We start from the raw sequence: 20,039 nt of genomic DNA, 5'->3' as shown, positions 1-20,039 counted from the left end.
TCTTACTGAAAACTGTGTCAAATGTGGTAGAGAGTGAGGTTTTCTTTTTTTCCGTAATAGATATATGTCAAATCTCTAAGCATTTTTATTGAGTAATTATTTCTGCAACTCGGACCATATGTCCACACCTAGTTACAAAACGGCACTTAAGCAGAGCGTCTCTAGCATGTACCTGCTAGAAACATCGATGCTTTTCCTTTCACAAATGTCCCTGGCCAATAGCCTGAGACCAGCATATCCAGAAAGAAGTGTGGAGGTTGCCTGATATTAAAATTGCATTAAAATATTGTGTGTTATATATAAGCACATGTAAATCACTTGGCTTAAGAAGAAATTTAAAGTTACACCTCACTGGTCATCTGCAGGCCATTTTTTTTCCATCAGGTGACATAATCCTTTCTTCGAATGATTGAAATGAAACAAAATCTGCAAAAACACTATATACCCTCTTAGCAAAAATAGTAAGAGGCTTTTCAGATCGTCTCTAATCCTTCTTCCCTGCTAAATGTCTAGTTGAGATTGTTTTTTGATTATACAAAAAACATACGCAGATACACAACCTAAAAATACCTACCCTCAATGGAGGTATTTTAGCCAACAAAATAATGCTGCCTTCCTCATTTGAAAGACTAAGTATCACACTGGGATTTTAAAAAAGGATATCTTAGCCTTTGTGACATCCTCCCATTACACATTTTCTCTCTCTCTAGATATTAACAATATGAAGGGAGTTTAAGGACTTAAATGCATGGTCAACAGATAGGACAATTAAATGGATGCTATTCATTTGTTTAGGCCTCTAGTGCAAGGGAATTACATATTTTATTATTAAAAATAGCATGAATATTAAATAACTAGGTCCTCTGTGAAAAGGAGTAAAATTTGTTTCTCTGGTGGAAGGTGAATTGTTAAATGCTTAGATCCCAAGAGGAGGTGAGTGTCATATCAATCTAACATAAGGCAGAGGGGGAGAAGCCTTGGGAAAGCATTAACGACACAAGGAATTTGAGAGAAATACAAAAGGAAAGATATAAAGCAATTTAAAAAGAAGGACCAGGACAAACCAATGAACGTGATGGACAAATGATACTAAAACTGGAAAATCAGAAAGTCCTCTCATCACCAACATTCAAATCAGATTCCACATATACACAAATTAATATTCTGGTGAAAAATATATTCAATTGGTTCATCTGGGTCCTGGGATAAATGATAAATCCAAAACCAAAATAAATTTACAAAGAATAAAACTAATCAGAAGCCTGACCCACAAAGTTTCACTAAATTTTCCATAAGCTGCAAAGATATGTTTTCACGAAAGCCCATGTAAAACTGTAGCATGAAGCAGGATCATAAATGATTGGCACCGATAAACTCTACTCAAGAAATAAACAGATAAAAATATTAACATTCATCATTTGGCAAGAATAATTCATTTTTTCCTAACTTGTTGCGCCTCCCCCCTGCCCTCACCAAAAAAAAAAAAGCAGTATTGAGAGTTTATGTAGAGTAGTGTTTTTGGAATCCAAAATAGAAGGGAACTACAAGAAAACACTATTTCCATCTCTCTACATGTTGACATTATCTTTTAAACACTTAATAAAGTTGTCAATATTATTCTGTCACATTTAAGAATATGCTATTTAGTGTATAAGAAAATCACTAATAATATTAGTACTTAAACCTAGAAAATATAGAGATAAAGTGATCAATGTTTTAGCTGTTATGTCCATTTTGCACAATTAAGCACTTAGTCTTTCGTAGGCAATAATCCTTCTAAAGACTCATCATTTGAAAACTATAAAGCAAATCCTATTGAAAAACTATAAATCAATTTTTAACATGCTTCTGAATTTATCTTTATTAGTATCTACAAGAGCCTTAGAAGTTTTGTTATGGTTGTTTTTTGTGATCAGTAATGATAATTCGAGCAACCCTTCCACTGGACATTCTTAGAATGCTGCTGATTAGTGTATAATAAAACTTGTTTACTCCTGAAAATAAGTTCAGAGTCTGAAATGTTGAATTTTCTTTCCTGTTTGATAATAAGAGGTTTATCAGACTTTTTATATAAAATCACAATTATTTATGGTGTTATAAAATACCATAAAATGAGTATGAAATAGAAAACTCATAGTATAAAAATCAAATGAGTAACAAAAATAGTATAAAGTAATAGTAATTATCATTTTACTAGTAGAAGAAGATCTGCTTGATAAAGTTTAATTGGCTGGTAAAACTCTTAGTGTTATTACTAAGTGCTTATCAAATTAAAAAACATAGGAGGTAACCCCAGAGGAATTAAGGGATGATGGGACATTATGAATAAGTGAAAAAATTATCCTTTTAGCTCTAGTCCATGTGATAAATGCAAAATTCCTGAAAACACCACCCTACAGTGACTTCAGAGATCTTTACCCAAACAGCTTTTATAAAGATCTGTGTAAAATTTGGTGGGAAATAAAAAATGATCATTGAATTCTTTACATGATCTTTTTAATCATGATTATTTCCAGGCTGCTGAAACCATACATATAAAACTACTTTATCGAAATTTAAATTATTTATGTTTCACTATCACAAAAACTCACCACATTAGATTTTGATACGAAGATGCTTAAGCAACACACAGCAGTACCATTACCATAATAACTTCTGAAATTAAAACCTGTCTAAAACTCTATGGAAAGCTAACATCCAGTTCATTAACCATTCCTGTTAGTTTTCAATAATGCAAAAATGATTATAAGTTTAATTTGTTAATCACCTGTGTTTTGACTGGCAGTAGATATATAATCCTCTGCAGAAGTCTAAACTAGCCCTTGCAGAAAATAAAATGTGTTAATGCCTTATCAGGCCTAATAATAGTAATAAAAAAATCAATCATGCTTAGGTAAAACATTGATGGTTGAACAATTAATTCATCTTTAACTCTGTTTAATTATATAGGCATTGATGTACACAAGTAGGAGAAAAATCTGTCTGTAATGAGGTTTAGAGCGTCACTCACCAATCATGTGGTTTGCAACATGAACCTGAATATCCCATTCATTGTAGAAAACCATCTGACACTTGATGCACTGATAGGTCTTCTTCTGAGAAAACAAGTATAAACAGAATTACTTAGACACCTGCACTTTTTATTGTTTAAAAAAACAACAACAACCCTACTCAAAGCTTTTTTTTGAGATGCTAGTCTTAACATAGGTTGCTAACTAAAATACTATGGGGCTGCTTGGGCAAAGTTCCACGAGTTCCTTACTAAGACCCTGTGACTTGGCCCCAACACTAAACTTTAAGCTGCAAACACTTGGAAGAAATGAACACACATAATTATGGAATAATATATTTTTTAAAATTTCAAAACTCATAAACTGAATTTGGCATTAAAAAAGAAATCTGTAACACACAGCTGAGTTTCAGAAACCAATGTCTTTGAAGGTCAGATTTTCATTCCAACTATAATAACTGTGGTGTTGCTTCTAGATATCCCTAAGTAAAATGGCCAATAACTTAAGATTCATTGGAATCTAGCTAAGAGATGTAGAGATCACAATTTTTAGCTGAAGTCTGAAATCTAGATATTTCAGAAATTGCTAAGTACTAACATTTAAATACATATTTTCTATAAAGAAATCATGATATAATCTCATATCATGTTGAACATTCTAAAACCATTTTATCTTTTTATGTAACAATGCTGTGAAGTGGATAGAGCAGGATTTATTATAATTCTTGTATCATAAGTAAAGAAACTGAGGCCCAGGGAAGTAAAAAGATTTGCCTGATATCACAGTGCCCTATAGCTGGGAAGAGAAATAAGCTCTCTTGGTACTAGATGTTAGGCTCTAAAATAAAGCAGCCTTTATGATTTCCTATCTTTATTATTGTGTCCCCCATATGGCTCAATACATATTAGATGAACTCAATAAATAAAGTATGGGCTGTTTTCCAGAACAGTTATATAAATTCCTTTATGATGAAACTTGTTATTTACAATTAAAAACCATCTCAGAAAACAAAATAAACCATTATGAAATAAGCCATTCTGAAAATCTCCCAAACATGAGAAAATAACATTTGTAAAATCACATCGATGAAAGTTTGTCAAGGCATTCTTATATAATCACCAATCCGTCTGTAGTCATATAAAATTGACTTACTAATGGTAGCAATAGGAAATATCAGTCTGTAAATTGCAATTAATGTTAAAGAACTCAACAAAATCAAAATTAAGCACAAAAATTTAGTGTCATTTCATGAGCAATTAAAACTATAAATGTCATTAATATAAAATTTTCTTAATTATTGTCAATCAACGTAGTATTTGCTTCTGCAGCAGACGATGATATTCCTTCTAAAACACAGAAGTGTAGATATATTTCTAATGGAAGCTTTTTAAATAATCTAACGGGCTTTGTACATTAGGCATATTGTGAATTGAGTGTGCTGAATCTAAATCTAACACAGACTTGAAAAACCCTGACAATCACCAAGGAAGATTTACTGTGCTGAGCTGTTTACAAGATGCTTTTGATGGTGACATATAGAGCAACACGTGTTGCATAAATAACATCTATCCCTTTTTTAACAATATTTCCCTTTAGAACTAGTTAGAAAATATTTCTTACTCCCAGATGACCTACATTATATATTGTTTATTAGCATACTTCTAGCATTATTCCTGATATGTGACCTTGCTGAAAAACAAAGAAACATAAACTTAATGGCTAGTCTTTTCTCTTGTTAGCACAGTAAAACATACAATATGTCGAAAACTGTCTCCAAAAATGATGACTGATGAAGATGTTGGCAGAATAAACTAGGGCTTTTTTTTCCTGGCCTAATAATAAAGAATAAAATCACTTGACAAGCCAAAATAATAAAATACCAGCACTTACTACTACCTTCAAAATGAACTGACACATTTGAAGATCTATATATATGTTTTCTTTTATCATTGAAAGAAAATGCTTTTGTCACTACTAATAATTCAAATACTAATTCTACCCTTAAGACAGTACTTAAAATGTTACTTTCTACCTTTTTTAAAAAAGTCGTGTTCTTATCTAGAAGCTCTGAAATTTGGGGCTAGATGAAATAGAACTTAATGTGATCAACAACAATGTACCATGATCTTAAAATGTGTAGCTTGTACTTCCCCTCACTACACACCTCACATTTTTTAACAATGCAAAGCAATGATATGCAAATTTGGGTATGCTAAGGTTTTCTTTTTAAAGCCATGGTATAAAATTCAATTTTACCCTCTATATTTATTTAAAACGTAAGTTGAAATGACTTTTAAAGCATCCCTTATTATAATTATAGACTCAGCGAAATATTTGAGAGAACCCTCCTGCCTCGCCCACTCATGTATCATCTTTAAGTGATTATATATAACCTCTGAATAGAGTTGGCCTTGGGGAGTTTGCTCCCTTGCAGGTAAATCCATTCCAGCTTTATTCAGCTGAGTTTATGAAGGAATTCTTCCTAATTCTAGGCTCAAATCTGCTTTTGTGCTACTTTCACCCACTAGTCCTAACTCAACATTGGAGCTATAAAGAGCAGGTTGAACCTCTTGTCTATTATGACAGTGATAGTAACCCCTTTTCAGACTGAAAATAGGTATAGTGTAAGAAATGCATCAAACTTTCACCATTCTGTTTACTTTCTTTCAGGTCAACCTTTTAACAACTAGAACCCCAAATTAAGCACAGTACTCCAGGGGTGCCCTGACCCTTGCAGAGTACAGCAGGACTGTCGCCTCCTTTAGGACAATTACTTTATATAGAAGACAACAAAAAAAGTCAAGTGAGATCATTTCTTTTAAAAGCAGATTAAAGTAGAAACAGAACTTCCATTGTTTGGGCCCCAGATTGGCCTTTATCAACGCTTAAGTTGTCAATTGACTTGAAATGCTAATTTAGTACAGTTTTTAAAAGAGACTTTTTTCATTAGCCTTTTTTAATGTGCTACTTGGGAGTGGGGTTGTCATTTCCAGATTGTTCTCTTTTGTTTTCTGATACTGATAGATGTAATTATCAAGGATACAACTTTTTCCCAGTACCTCATTATTTTTGATTGATTTTGAGAACAATTTAAATGTGCCTTTTTGACATTCTTGTTTTCAGTTAGACTGTGGTTAAGGTACTCAGAGACTTTCAGAAAAGAGCATCTCATAAATTAAAAAAAAAATGATTAGGATCTTTAATAATGTATACTTAAAAAAACATTCTGATTAACCCCCGCTGCCTCCATTCAATCTATATTCCATTAGGACTTATGCTTCACATTTAGTCTCATCAAATTAAAAAAAAAAAATTATACTTCGTAGTTGTAAATTGCTTTGATTTTTTAAAAAACAAAACTCTGAGTATAAAAAAAAATCAATGATTTTATAGTAATCTTTAAAAACATAAAAGGAAAAAAAAACCTCAGTTGCCACCATCGGAAGTGACTATGAATGAAGTTCTTGTTGTGAAAATTGGCAATTAAAGGCACAGAAGCACCAAGCTTTTTTGGGAGGAAGTGTAGTTCATGGTCATTTGGTGAGGGAAAACTCTTCTTTATGAAAGATTGACAGTAGGAGGGATGACAGAATTAGAAATTCACTACTTGCAATGCCAAATAAAATGACCCAGGATAATAATTAATGGATGCTAAAATTAACTATTAGGAGAAAGGTTGTTCTGAGATACTCAATTTTCATTCTTTGATGAAAGAGACAGATGTAACTCTACAGTAGATAACATCTGTGGTATTCTTTGTAACCAGACTATTTAGCTTAGTCTTACTAATAATGGGACAACCTGACATGTGCCTCTCAAGGTAGTGCAATATAAAGTATTCATATCTAAAATGTACACTAGAAAGTAATCACGCCTTTAGACTGAACATTCCAGTTTTCAGGAAATGTAGGAATAGAGGAACAAGCATTACTTTGAGAAAAAAAGAATTACACAAATCCAGAACATTCTTTCACACAAATAAAGAATGTTCTCTGCCTGTGATTTTCAAAAAGTCAATGTCATGGGGGAAAAATGTGGAGAGACTGTTATCAGATGAAAGAGACTAAAAAGACTTAACTACTAAATATGTGCATGGATGCAATGAGTGATCCTGATTTGGAGAGAAAACAGATGTAAAAGGGTTTTGAGGAAATTCGGGAAATCTGAATATCGGCTGGTTATTAGGTCATTTGGGGGAATTACTGCTAACTTTGTTAGATTTGACAACGATATGTGAGCATGTGAGTAAATGTCCTTTTTGTTAGGAGAAGCGAACTGAATAGTTAGGGGTGAAATGGCATGATGTTTGTAATTTCAAGAGATCCAGAGGAAAAAAAGTCACATATAGATAAAGCAAGTATGGTTAAATGTGAATAATTATTAAATCTAGGTGTATACTTGAACATTTTCATAACAAAAAGTGGGACTGAATGGATAGGATAATTCACATTAGTTTTAGTTTTTTTTAAAATATTAAATCTAACCTGGTAACTCTATCCGTTTTCGTTTTATACCTCTGCACTTAGTGTGCACAAAAATAACTTGTGCTTAGTTGTTATAAGTAGCTTTGCAAACATTTCTGTATTTTTTGGTGAGAATTTTTTTTTGTTATAAATCTAATGTATAAACTCTAAGAAGCCAGAAACCATAGCTTCCATTCAATTCTATAATAAAATAATTATTATTTCTTACAATTCTATCATGCTTTAGAGCCTCTAAAGAACTCGTATGCATAAAATTCACTTGTAACAAAACTGGGAGAGTAGATAAAGGAGGGATTATTATCCTTATTTACAGATTAATTGAGTTGTCCCAAGTCATGCAGGTTGTAAAATACTATAACCAAGGTCAGTATTCTACCCTACTTCCCACCCACTGGGTTTTAACACAGTTTATACTCTGATCGTTTGTAGGTCAATCTACAGTTGCATTTTGGGTACATTTTGAAAGAAGGTTCTCCTTAGAATTCTGTAGTGCTTTGGTCTTTGAGAAGGTTAGGGATGGTATGAGAATAGAATGCCAGTGAAGGAACAGTTTCTGGCCACCTTCACCTTAGGCTCCCAGTCCCAGATCCTTGACCCAGATCCATAGGGTAGAACTCGCTCCTCAAAGTCACTTTGTCTACTGCAAGACTTTCTCTTTGCGCTCAGGGTCCTCAAGTTTTATTGCCATGATTTTAACCATAGTTTTGTTTATTTGTCCTGCTCGATATTGAAAGAACAATTTCAATCCAAGAGCTCATGTATGTCTCTCCTGAAAATTTTCAGTGATCATTTCTTCAGTTGTTCATACTCCATTCACTTCTACTGGAACACTTATTAGACAAAGATTGGAGTCTTTCAGACTATCCTCTATGTATCTTGATCACTCTTTCATTCATATTTTAAAAATCAGTTTGTCCTCTATGTTCTGATCTAGGTGATTTTCTCTATACTCTTAGAAACAATTGATATTCTCTTCTCTGGTGTCCAGTTTCAAGTTTGTCCTATCTACAAAAACTTTTATTTCAGTGACTATTTTTTCATTTCTAACATTTCCAATTTTAAACATACAAGTGCTCTTGTATGTTTTCTACTTGGATTTGTATCAAATTTTGTCTTTCTTTTTGGAAATCATACCTTCATCTACTTCTGAGCTTCTAAACATACTTACTTCAAAGTCTTTGTCAGACTGTTCCATATAATTAATTTCTTCTGGAGTGGAATCTTGGTCTCATAGCAGTTGGGTTTTGTCTGTGTTCGTTTGTTTGTTTGCTGTTTGACTAACAGATTCATGCACATATTTTGGAATCTTGGTTTGCAGCCCATTTGTGGTGAAAGATTTTTTCCTATGTGCTCATTCCTCCCTTTCCAATAGTCTTGCTGTTGCTTCTAAAAGGCCAGACCAGGCAAGGTCTCACAGGCCATTTCCTGCGTATCTGCTGCACTGCAGGCATATAGGAGATATTGTGAGTAAAATCACAGACTGGGCACATGGCAAATTCAGGGTAAAGTCCCCAAACTGTATTTCTCTTCCTACACCTCTAACTCTCCAGCTGAAAATTCCTAGTCCCAGGTACAGATCAACCATAGAATTTTCCCCTAGTCTCCTGCTGTGAGTACTGAAGTTCCTCCTCAGGCCTTGCTTTAAGCAGTGGGTCTGACTTTGTCCCATAAAGATTAAACCCCAGTTACCACTTCTTATTTCTGGAGAGGAAGCCAACAGATCCCTGGCTTCAGTTCCGATAACCGCTTAGTTTTTAAATTTGGTTTCTGGATCTCAAAGGCATAGAACTGTTTTGAAGTTGACTCAGTCCATTATCTTTATATTTGATCTATCATTGCTATATATTTGGAGCACCAAAGCACGAAGGTACAGAGCCATTTTTCCATGATATCTCACAGCCTTCATACCTCCTTTCCTCCAATTTTACCAATCCCAAATTTAGGAAGTGGCTATCATGGAAAAGCCAGTCTCATACTTAGTCGGGACCTCCTGAAATTAGGATGTTGTATAATAATGCTATAAAATAACCATTCCAAGTATATGAAACCGTCTTAGTAGGAAAGCAACTTTGGGATCCTCTTTCTGCAATCAGTTGCTATTTAGTGGCTTCATCATTTAACTGTGTGACAAATAATGTAATGACCTTGAGTCTTAGTTTCCTTCCATGCAAATGAAAAATAATAAAACTTTGATCTTGCAGTTGATGTGAGAACCAAGTGAGAACTATACAAAAGTGCTTAGTACCATGCCTAGCATGCAGCATGTCTGCATTAAATAGTAACTACCTTTATTACTCTTTATTTGACAGGTTATTATGGGGATGCAATGGAATACTATATAAACTGTTTGGCACAGCATCATTACTTGTCAAAGATTAGTTCTTACTCCTTTATGTGGATTTTGAAATCATAGTCAAATTTCTTTAAACTAGAATCCATTAATTTAGATTTTATGACTATTAATAAAGGGTAAACAATATTTACTAAATAAAACTTTAAAAATTAATAGCACGAAGATTATCACAGGTTGATGACAGGGTTGGGAGTGGAAAAGAAGGTAGAGCATGTAAAACGATCCAACCTCGCTAGGGGAAAAAAAGGCTGTTTTCAAGGACTATAGCAATATACATTACTATTCCAAGAATGAATATATTAATTACAAAGGAAGCATGGATTTAAGATCAGTAGCACCTTTATTTGGCAGTATTTTGTTGGCAAGCAAATGGATATTATATATGAGTGAAAATAACAAACCTATAGCTTTCTACAAATACTCAATACTTCCAACATTTTACTAATTTAGTTTGGTCATTTTCCAAGTAATTCTGAATTTGTGTGAAAATAAATCATTGAACAATATGATTCCTAAACTCAAGGAGTTACAATAGAATTGTGGAAAGAACACACTCAAATATTAAAGTGTTATAAGTATTTTGCCTAAATAACATGGCAAAGCAGTTCAGCACCAAGTGCCAGTCAATAGATAGCAAAGAGAAGACACCTAAAACATATCGGATAGGGATAAATTAATATACTCAAGAAAAATCAAGAAAAACTCTCTGGGAGAAAAAAGATGATCTAAGATCTAAAAGTCGAAATAATTTCCTTGAGTTCAAAACTGAGTTACAAAGTGCTTTACTACATGCTAAGCAAATAGCTCATAATCTGAGGAGTATTTGGTAGAATAGGAAGGCAGTTCAGAACAGAATCAGGGTTAAAGAAGATTGCTTTGGCCAACTGACTAGACAGAAAAAAAACATGACAGAAATCTAGTAAGAAAATCTAGTATCTGGAAAAAGATTTTTTTAAATGACTGTTACAACTTTTTCTTTTAATTTTAGACAAATTCTACACATGCTCACATGGTGTTTAAAAATATTTAATGACATTTATTTTTACAAATAAAATCCCAAACTCTATGAACATATTAATTTAAGTTACTATTAACTTTGAAATTGAGGGGTAAAAATGTCAAATCATTTTTTTTCAGCTTTTTTTTTTGGTTCTCTTTGTGTATTAGATAAAATAACATTAAAATAGTTTATCTTCAAAGGTATCATAAACAGTCAAAAATCAGGAAATAATTGAGCCTGCAAAAAAAAGTCTGACAAGAATTCATTAAGAACAAAACAGTGGTCATAGTGGAGTAATTTCCATGAATTATATCAAATTTCATGGAAGGAATTTATTGCCTTGAAATTCATGAAAATTCATTTTATTTTTGAAGTTTTAAATTAGTTGTGTCCTAACAAATTTCCCTCAAAATTTGCCTATGTACTTGAACTTGATGTCTAATATTAAAAACTGAATTTGAGCCCAAGTTTCCTAGCTTATTTATTCATCTCATTCTTCTGCTTTCTCCTGACATATATTGGAGTCTCTTCTTAGCTTCTCTTGCCCAGTACACAAGCCACTGAGACCCTCCAGGTAAGATATCTTCATCTAGATGATCTTCATCTAGATGTTTCAAGTTCAGTTGCTGTTTATTTCTATGCCTTAGCAAATCTACCTAAATCAATTTTCTATAGCATTATCCATAAAAGGTAGTCAATAAATTTCATTTACTGACTGTCCAATGGATAATCTAATGAGGCATCCCACATCCATCACCTTCATTCCAGAGGTACTACCTAGGATCTGTCCATTTCTGCCTGCAAACTTCTCTATCACCTTATACAGCACCGGAAATCAGTGAACTGGAGGAGGCTGAATAATACCGAGTAAATAGATGCTGTAGTAAAGATTTAAAAAATCACCAAGCATGTGCTAATTCTTTTTGAGTTAGGGCAGGGAGTTTGTTTCTAGTTACCCTGGCTCTAATATTTTATTAGTTCTTAGTTTGAAGAAATTTGTGATTCATAGTAGGTTCTAGTTAACTTTCTATATTGACTGTTTTATAAACATGCATATCATTCAAGAAAGCGAAGAATTTGGAAGTGAGGGAATAGAAGCTTAAATAACAACTTTTTTTTATAAAGATAAATCTAAGGAGGAAAGGAAGCATTCAAAATTTTTGCCTTACATCAAATTAGGGTTTATTTCCTCATCAATTATTCTAACCACATACTGATTATTTTCACCTTAAAAAGTTCAAATCTCTCTTCTGTCTCACCATTGGCAAAATGCGAAGCTGTGGCTGGTAGATATTGGGGATACATAGATGGAGAGATGAAGGAGTAGGAACATTAAGTAATATGTCGCAACATCATTAAATTGCGTCATCCGCCCACAGAGATCCAATCCTGAAAGTTGGTAGCACGGTTTACAACCCCACCATGAACCTGGAGAAAGTTCCGTGAGGGAGGAAAAATATTTTAAAATCCATTAAGAAATATTTTCTTAAGTACATAACTTCTGCCCTAAAAGCAAGTTGACAATGTAGATAGGGTTGTTAACTCTTTATGAGTGCTGGTACCATTTACTAGGGACTTGTCATAAATATCGAAAGAATAACAGAGAGAGGAGTTCTATCTAATGTTAAATCATAAAAGTTTCCTTTTGATTTTCTTATAATTTATTATACGTTAGATCAGAATTATTTTAATAAAACTGATTTATCCCCTCAAGAACTGTAAACTCTTTAAAGGTTGGCAGAGGGCTCTGTCTTATCCATCTTGCATTTTTACAATTTATAACATAATTATTTATCCACAATAAATTAGTATGTGAATGATTCATACCTGTTCATTGTAAAATAAGAATCTTTGTTTCCTCCCACTTTTCTGGATGAAGGCTTCTGTGGAGCCCATTTATTCCTTTATTTATATTCCTAATCTATCCTTCCAGCTATTCTCTCAAAGGAACTTTTCATGCTATGGCAGTTTGATGTCTTATCTATGGAACGAACTCCATTCTAAGTTTGGCAGTTTCAATTACCCTGTATATGTCCAAACTACCTTGTCCTTTACCACTCTTACCTCCACTGAGATACCTTACCTCATGCCCTCCTACTACCAACAGTTCTTGTTTGTCTCTCTCCCTGTTTTCATTTTGGGCTCTGCCTTCTCTCATGTATCCCTTCTACTCGAACAGCTTTTCTACTGACGCATATCAGACCACCCTTCTCTTCTCCTTCGCATTGCTTCTAAAACCCCACCTGCTCCACAAAGCTTGTGAGCAATTACACCCACACAACCCTGTGGGTGTTTATTATTATTGTTGCTGTACTCTTCAACTCTAAGACTTTTTAGGATAAAGGTGAGTTTCCTTGGCTTTACCTATTATAAAACATACTGTGCAGTTACAATGTATATAAACGTTTAAATAGTAGGGTTCTTTTCAGCTCTTGACTTAACTGAAATTATTTAGATTTTTAAAATTCTTCCTTTCATCATTCCAAAAATAACTTAAAAAAAAAAGAATAAAATGCCCCCATATTCTTTATATTTTCACAAGTTTTAGGACAAGCTTATATAGAGCAACATGGATTTTAAAAACTGAAAGGGACGAATTCATCTATTTCAGTTTCTTCATCATAGACGATGAAAGTGAGGTCCAGGGAGATGAAGTACTCTTGCGTGAGACTCACAGAAAGTTCTAGCAAGCCTACAACTCCAGACTGCCATGAATTTGCCCACATTTATATGTTGGGGCAGCACATTTATAAAAAAGAATTACTAACTATTGCCAGGTCGGCTCTCCATTGTGCTTCAAAGTTATCGCGACTCCTCTTGGTACCGAATGCAGGATCACCTAAGTGCCACCTCTTCATTGCTAGTTCTTGCTACTAACTGCTGCCTTTGCCGGGGGGGGGGGGTGGGGGGGTGGGCTTCTCATTTCTCAGTGTGTACTTTTAGCATAGAATTCACTATATTATATTCAGAGCATCTATTCACATTACATTCCAAGGTTTCCTGTCACTGAAGAAACAATGTCTTCTTTCTCTCTTCAGCTCCGGTACCAAGCACATTGCCTGACAGGGAGCATTTGTGAAGGAGCGAATGAACAATACAGAAGTGAATTGATTTGGGCTTTTTATAAGTATACCCAAGAGTAAATGTTTTCGGAGAAATGTATTGGAGGAAACCGGATTGCTGCCACTAAACATCCCTACATTCTGCATCACACAACTGGATAAGACCTTCTAGTCCCGGTTCAGATTATCTCAGAACTATTAAAATACAGACCTGAAAAAGGTCTGGATAGTCATTGATAATATATCTTATAAAGCTCATATTTTCTATATGAAAAAGTCCACGAATATAACCTGAGAAAATATGGGGCGCTTTCTCAACTGGGCTCCTGCTCCCTAAGAACATGAGGGGGAAAGTGCTAAGAAAAGGATGACAATATCAAATTTGCTCTTTTTTTAAATAGAATTTGTGCAAGGCAAGCATTGTAATTTTTTAGATGTTCTTTAAAATGCCAGGTGATAAATGAGTCATTCTTTTAAACGATACTTTGGAATTTCATTGTTGAATATCTTTACTACACAAGTGAGATATTCCTATGTCTATTCTTGCTAATGGTTTGCTATTTGTGGGTATATTTGATTTTCGAAAGGTTGAATTCCTTTCCAAGAGAAAATGAAATAATAGCTATATATTTGCCATTGTGTGCCCAGTGCCTATGCACGATGCCTGTCATAGGTTTGAAATGAATGCATAAATGAATGAACTAGATGTAAATTAATCTAAACAGTGTAACATGCCTGTTTTGGAAAGATTTAAATTTGGCATAATAAAATAATAATGATCCAGACCCAATTATGGTGCTAAAAGGATCTGTCTTCCATCAAAACGACTTCAATTTTCCAATCCTAGTAAGTATAGACATTAAGCTGAGAGGGCTTCTTGCCAGTTTTTCAGCTATCTTATTTGGTCATTTAGTTCTCTCTCCTAGCATCCCTTCCACCTCCTCCCTCCTTTCTTTCTTCTGTTCCTCTCTGACCTTTTTTTTTTTTAAAGAAATGATCTTTATTAAACATGTGGTCACTATTCATAATTAAATTCTAAATTTCTGAACATTTCTTTATCAAGAGCTTTTATTACAGCTCATTTTTTGCTCTCTTCCTTGTAAAATACCCAAGATAATCATTAGATTTCTCTTAAGATGATTATGTTAAAATCAGACTTTGTCAAGTTAGGTTTATCAGTGCCACTTTGATTTCTAAATCATGGTGTATCTTTGTTTTTAAGATCTCTCAGCCGTTTACGTATTAGTAATATCTAAAACATAGTATTCTAAAATTAAATCGAGGATTAAATTACAAATTAAATCTTCTTGTAATTCTAAATTACAAATCCTGCCGAAAAATAAAAACAAAATTTACCACTTTTCTTTCTCCAGAATAGTAAATATATGTGATCCAGTGGGTTTTAGGCAAACAAATAGTAGCCCTTTAAAAGTAACGGCCTCTCAAATTGCTCACTTGCTTCTAGAGCTTAGGAGAAAAGAAAAATGTCTTATTTTGGTATGCACTTACTAGAGTTTTCATTTACAATTTTTTAAAATTTTTTAAAATATTATTTCCCCAAGATTTTTTTTTGCTCCCCTTCTCCATGATATGTTTCAATCCAATACTAGTGAACATTTTCCATTTCCTCTCTATAATTACTTTTCCTACATATACACTCACCTATTTATGTTTTCTTACCTCTTATATTTATTGTTCCCTGACACTATCTGTGACCTTAAAGCAAATGAAGTAACATTTTTATTTTTGTGGTTGTTATACTCTTCATTCCTCGGTTTTCATTGCGTCTAGGTTTGTTTTAATATTTGATTACGCTTTTCTATTTCATTAACTTTGTGGAAGTATGATGACTTACTTAGATGCATTCTGACTGAATAATCCACTATTCTCACATTAAAGTTATTCAAGATTATAATAAATTAATTGAAAAACTATATATGTAATTATGTGAATGTACACATAGGGATATGTGTAGACTTACACACAGATGTCATATAAATAACATACCATAGACAACATTTGTAGGGTGCCTCCTGTTTATCAAGAATTTTCATATATGCACATATCATTTGCTCTTCACAATAGCCCTATAAATTAGGCAGTGTATGGATTATGCTCATTCTAGCCATGAAGAAACTGAAGCTTAGAAAGAACTAGTTAAGATCACACAGATGGCTCTGTCAACAATTACTTGAACTCATTTTTTTTGTTGTTGTTAAGTAAAATGTTTTCTTCTATGTTATGCTGCATATACTTAAACACCCCATACCCATAAAAGCAGCCTCTATATAACAAAACTTTTCAGACTCAGTTAAAGGCTTGCCTACATCACACAATGTTTAATTCAACAAAATAATTTTTTTACCTTGAGATGGGAATTTTTACAGGATTTCATTTCACCTGCCACTCAATGTCTTTATGATGTAAATTGCATAGTATATTACATACTTATGAGGAGTCTTATGTTCTATTTATGTGCAGTTCTAAGAAACTGTATCACTATTTAGTTTTCAGAGAAATGTTTTATTTCTTTTCCCATTTGTTTTAATCACCAGGTTTCAATTATTTACAAATATTGACTAAGAACTTACGATGTGTCAGGAATTCTCCTGAGAAACCTGGAGGACACCTGCCTTGTCCCATCTCTCTAGCTCTCTTTGCTGCAGTCTCGCTGGCCCCAGCCCTAGCCCAGCCCAGCATGCTCCCGCCTCAGGACTTTTGCTTTGGAAGCTCACTCCAATTTGTTTGCTCTTCACACAGACATCTGCAAAGCTAACTCTGCCCATTCATTTCCTGTGTCTCCTGAAACACTTTAGTACTAGTATATCTATTATAGCACATATTCCCGTCTGCTTTATATTCTATTTATTGTTATGTATTAATTTTTCCCTAGTAAACAGTAAGCCCTCAGGGGGCGATACTGGGGAGAAAGATATATATTCAAATAACTATGCCCATCCTCTTTACAAATCTGATAGCCTAATGCATTGTACATAGCAGGACTTTAATAAATCTGTTATCTTAAATTGAAGTGCCAGGCAAGGAATAAACAGCTAATGCTATAGGCTAATGTTTCTCAAAGTGTGAGATATGTGCCTTACCCATAATGCATAGATACTGTTCCTTCTAATTATACAGAGGAAAAAAGTCTCACTGAGATGCTAGTATGTTTTTAATACTGCTACAACATTTGAAAATTTTACTTTTAATAATAAAACAACAGGTTTCAGGCTCACAAACCTTTGTGAATATAAGGTATGAGTATAAAGCTAGAATTTTTAAAACATTATTTTATATTAGTTTTGTATTTATCTTGTTTATGACAAAAGATACTTATGGTTCTGAATATTTTTGCTTTTATGTTAAATATTAAATGCTTACAAAGAGTACTTACAACATAGGTAATATATAAAGAGTACCTATTAAATACCTGTGTGCCCACCTTAGCTTCCTATGTGGTCTTCCCAGGCAATCCATTACTCTTGTCTAAATTTGCATTTCTTGTATTACTGAGGATAAATATTTTCAGATATTTACTGGACCTTTATGTTTCCTGTTTGTGAAATGTTTGTTCATGCTAATTTCCCATTTTCTTATTTGGTGGTTTGTTTTCTTATTGATTGATTTGCTACATGTTAGAAAACTAATAACTTTTCCAGATATGTTATATATATGTTTTATCATCCTGTAGCTTTTATTTTTGCTCACTTTATGGTAACGTTTGGTAAACATAAGTTATTATTTTTAATGTAGATGAACATATTAATCATTTTATTTGTGATTTTTATTGTCTGGGTCTTATTTGAGAAATTGCTCCCTAATCTAAGGTCATAAAAATATTCTTTTTTTGAAAAGAAAAATATATTTTTTTAAAAAATTATGGCTTTGGACATTTTATATACATTTCATACAAGTGATTTGGGATTCAATTTCATTTTTTATATGGATAATGAATACCCTATTCCCTCATTTATATGCAAAGACAGTCTATTCTGTATTGAGTTTTTGTATATTTGCTATCTCTAAGAGCATCTTTTTTGTTCTGCAGACTAATACCACATCATCCTAATCATTGCATATTTATTATAAATGGATTACATAATAGGACAAATCTTCCACTGCCTATTTTTTCCTTCAAGGAGATCTTTGACCTTTCATTCTTTTATACATATCTTAAGTTACAAAAATAGATTTAAAAACCTGTTGAAATTTTCATTGAGTGGCTATGAATTTATAGATCAAATTAGGCATAACTGACAACTTTATAGTCTTGAGTGTTCTTATCCATGAACAAGTTATATCTGATCACTTATTCAGGTCTTTCAAAATATCTTTCAATAGTGTTTTATCATTTTCTCCATAAATGTCTTATACATCTTATAAGATTTTTTTGTGTGCATTATAAATGGGATTGTTTTAAAATTTATGCTTTCTAACTTTTTTTTGCTGAATAAAAATCTAATTGACATGTTAATTGATTTGGTAACAAGCAACTTTGCTAAAGCTTTATTCATCACATCTTTACATTCTTATTGTTCTATATAAAAACAAAAGACTTCCAAATGACAGTTTAATTTGTTTCTATTCAAATTTAGTGCTACTTTTTTTTAATACTTAAATTTTTATCTTACATTGTTGGTTATATCAACCAGAGGCCTTCTTAGTAATCTTATTATATATAATTGCATTAAATTTTTTTTTGCTAATTTTTATGATTGCTGAAGATAATATTTTAAATAGTCTCTTTCAGAGTAAGAGAATTCCCACCTATTCCTCATGTTGTAGTTTTTTCTTCTTTTAATCATAAAAGTATGTTGAATCTAATTTTTTCTGCAACTTGAGATAAACATATAATTGATCTCCTTTAAAGTGTTAATATGGTAAATATAATTAACTGATTTCCTGAGATTGAGTCCACTTTGCATTCTTGTGTTAAAACTATTTTAATCATAGTATAATATCTTTTTTTAACATAGTGAATTTTGTTTAAAATTTTTAAATGTAAAATCATGAGTAAAGTTGGCCAAACATTTTCTCTTACTATCATTGTCTGGTTTTGATATCAAGATTACACTGGTCTCATTAAATGGAGTGGTCACTCTTTTTGTATTTTCTGTCATAGCTTTGGAATTATGTATATGTTCTGGTATTTTTTGTGGGAAGATTTTTAACAATTTATTAAACTCTTTAATGTCTATGAAATCATTCTACTTTTTTTCTTGAATCAGCTTTGGTAACATACTATGCTAAGACTATTTTCATATAATAAAAATTTTCCAGCTATTAGCATAAAGTTATTCATAATATTTTCTTACTCTTGTTTTTTCTGTAAAATTGTAATTGAGAAATAACACACAAATCATAAACTGCTGTAATCATAAGTGTATTGCTTGATGAAATTTTACATACGTATATACCAGTGTAACCACCACATAGATCGAGATATGGAACTTTTCTGGCACGTGGAAGAATCCCTTTTGCCCATTCCTAGTTGATACCATCCAAAGGTAACTAGTCTGACTTTGATCAGTGTTGCTTATTTTTAAACTTTATATAAATAGAGTCGTGTCTGGTTCCTTTTTTACATTTTGTATATGAGTCATCCAGGTTGGTATATAGTAGTTATTCATTCTTCTTTACTGCTATATAGCACTCCACTATATGAATGGAATGAATTCATATCTTTATATGAATGTACTTAAACATTTTGATTGTCTTTATCTTGAAGTTCATGCGCAAAAGCAATTATAAATATTCTTGCTCAAAACTTGTAAACACATGCACTCATTTCTCTTATACATAGATTAAGGAGTGGAATTGACGGGTCATAGAGTAGGCTAATACTAAACTTTAGTATATACTGCCCAAGTTTTTTTTAAAGCAATTGTACAAAATTATACTCCTACTAGTAGAGTTCCAATTGCTCTTCATTCTTGCAAAAATAATTTTTGCATACATTATTTTAGTCATTCTGATATGTGCAGTTGTTCTCTTACTATCTTTTAACTTCTGTTCATATGAAGTTATGAGTCTCCTTTCATTATTAACATTTTTTATTTTTTAACTTATCACCAGAAGCTTGTGAATTTTGTTATTCTTTTCAAAAAATTAACTTTTTCTTTTGTTGGC

General features: G+C 32.7%; 1 protein-coding gene across 4 annotated transcripts in view; it reads right to left on the bottom strand.

The window, feature by feature from the left end:
- ZNF521 (zinc finger protein 521) overlaps nucleotides 1-20,039 on the bottom strand; it is a 269,739-nt gene that overhangs the window by 126,112 nt on the left and 123,588 nt on the right. For all 4 annotated transcript variants that reach the window (XR_002780401.1, XM_023530847.1, XM_011360408.2 and 1 more), the window contains one exon: nucleotides 3,011-3,095. Coding sequence is in view for 3 of the 4 variants with exons in the window: in XM_023530847.1 (XP_023386615.1) it covers nucleotides 3,011-3,095 (85 nt within the window). In the remaining variant the exon portion in view is untranslated. The remainder of the gene's footprint in view (nucleotides 1-3,010; nucleotides 3,096-20,039) is intronic.

This window comes from Pteropus vampyrus, unplaced genomic scaffold, assembly GCF_000151845.1.
Source record: "Pteropus vampyrus isolate Shadow unplaced genomic scaffold, Pvam_2.0 Scaffold55, whole genome shotgun sequence".
NCBI classification, from domain to species: Eukaryota; Metazoa; Chordata; class Mammalia; order Chiroptera; family Pteropodidae; genus Pteropus; species Pteropus vampyrus.
The sequence above is the reverse complement of the archived record's forward strand: the minus strand, read 5'-3'. Positions and strand labels throughout refer to the sequence as shown.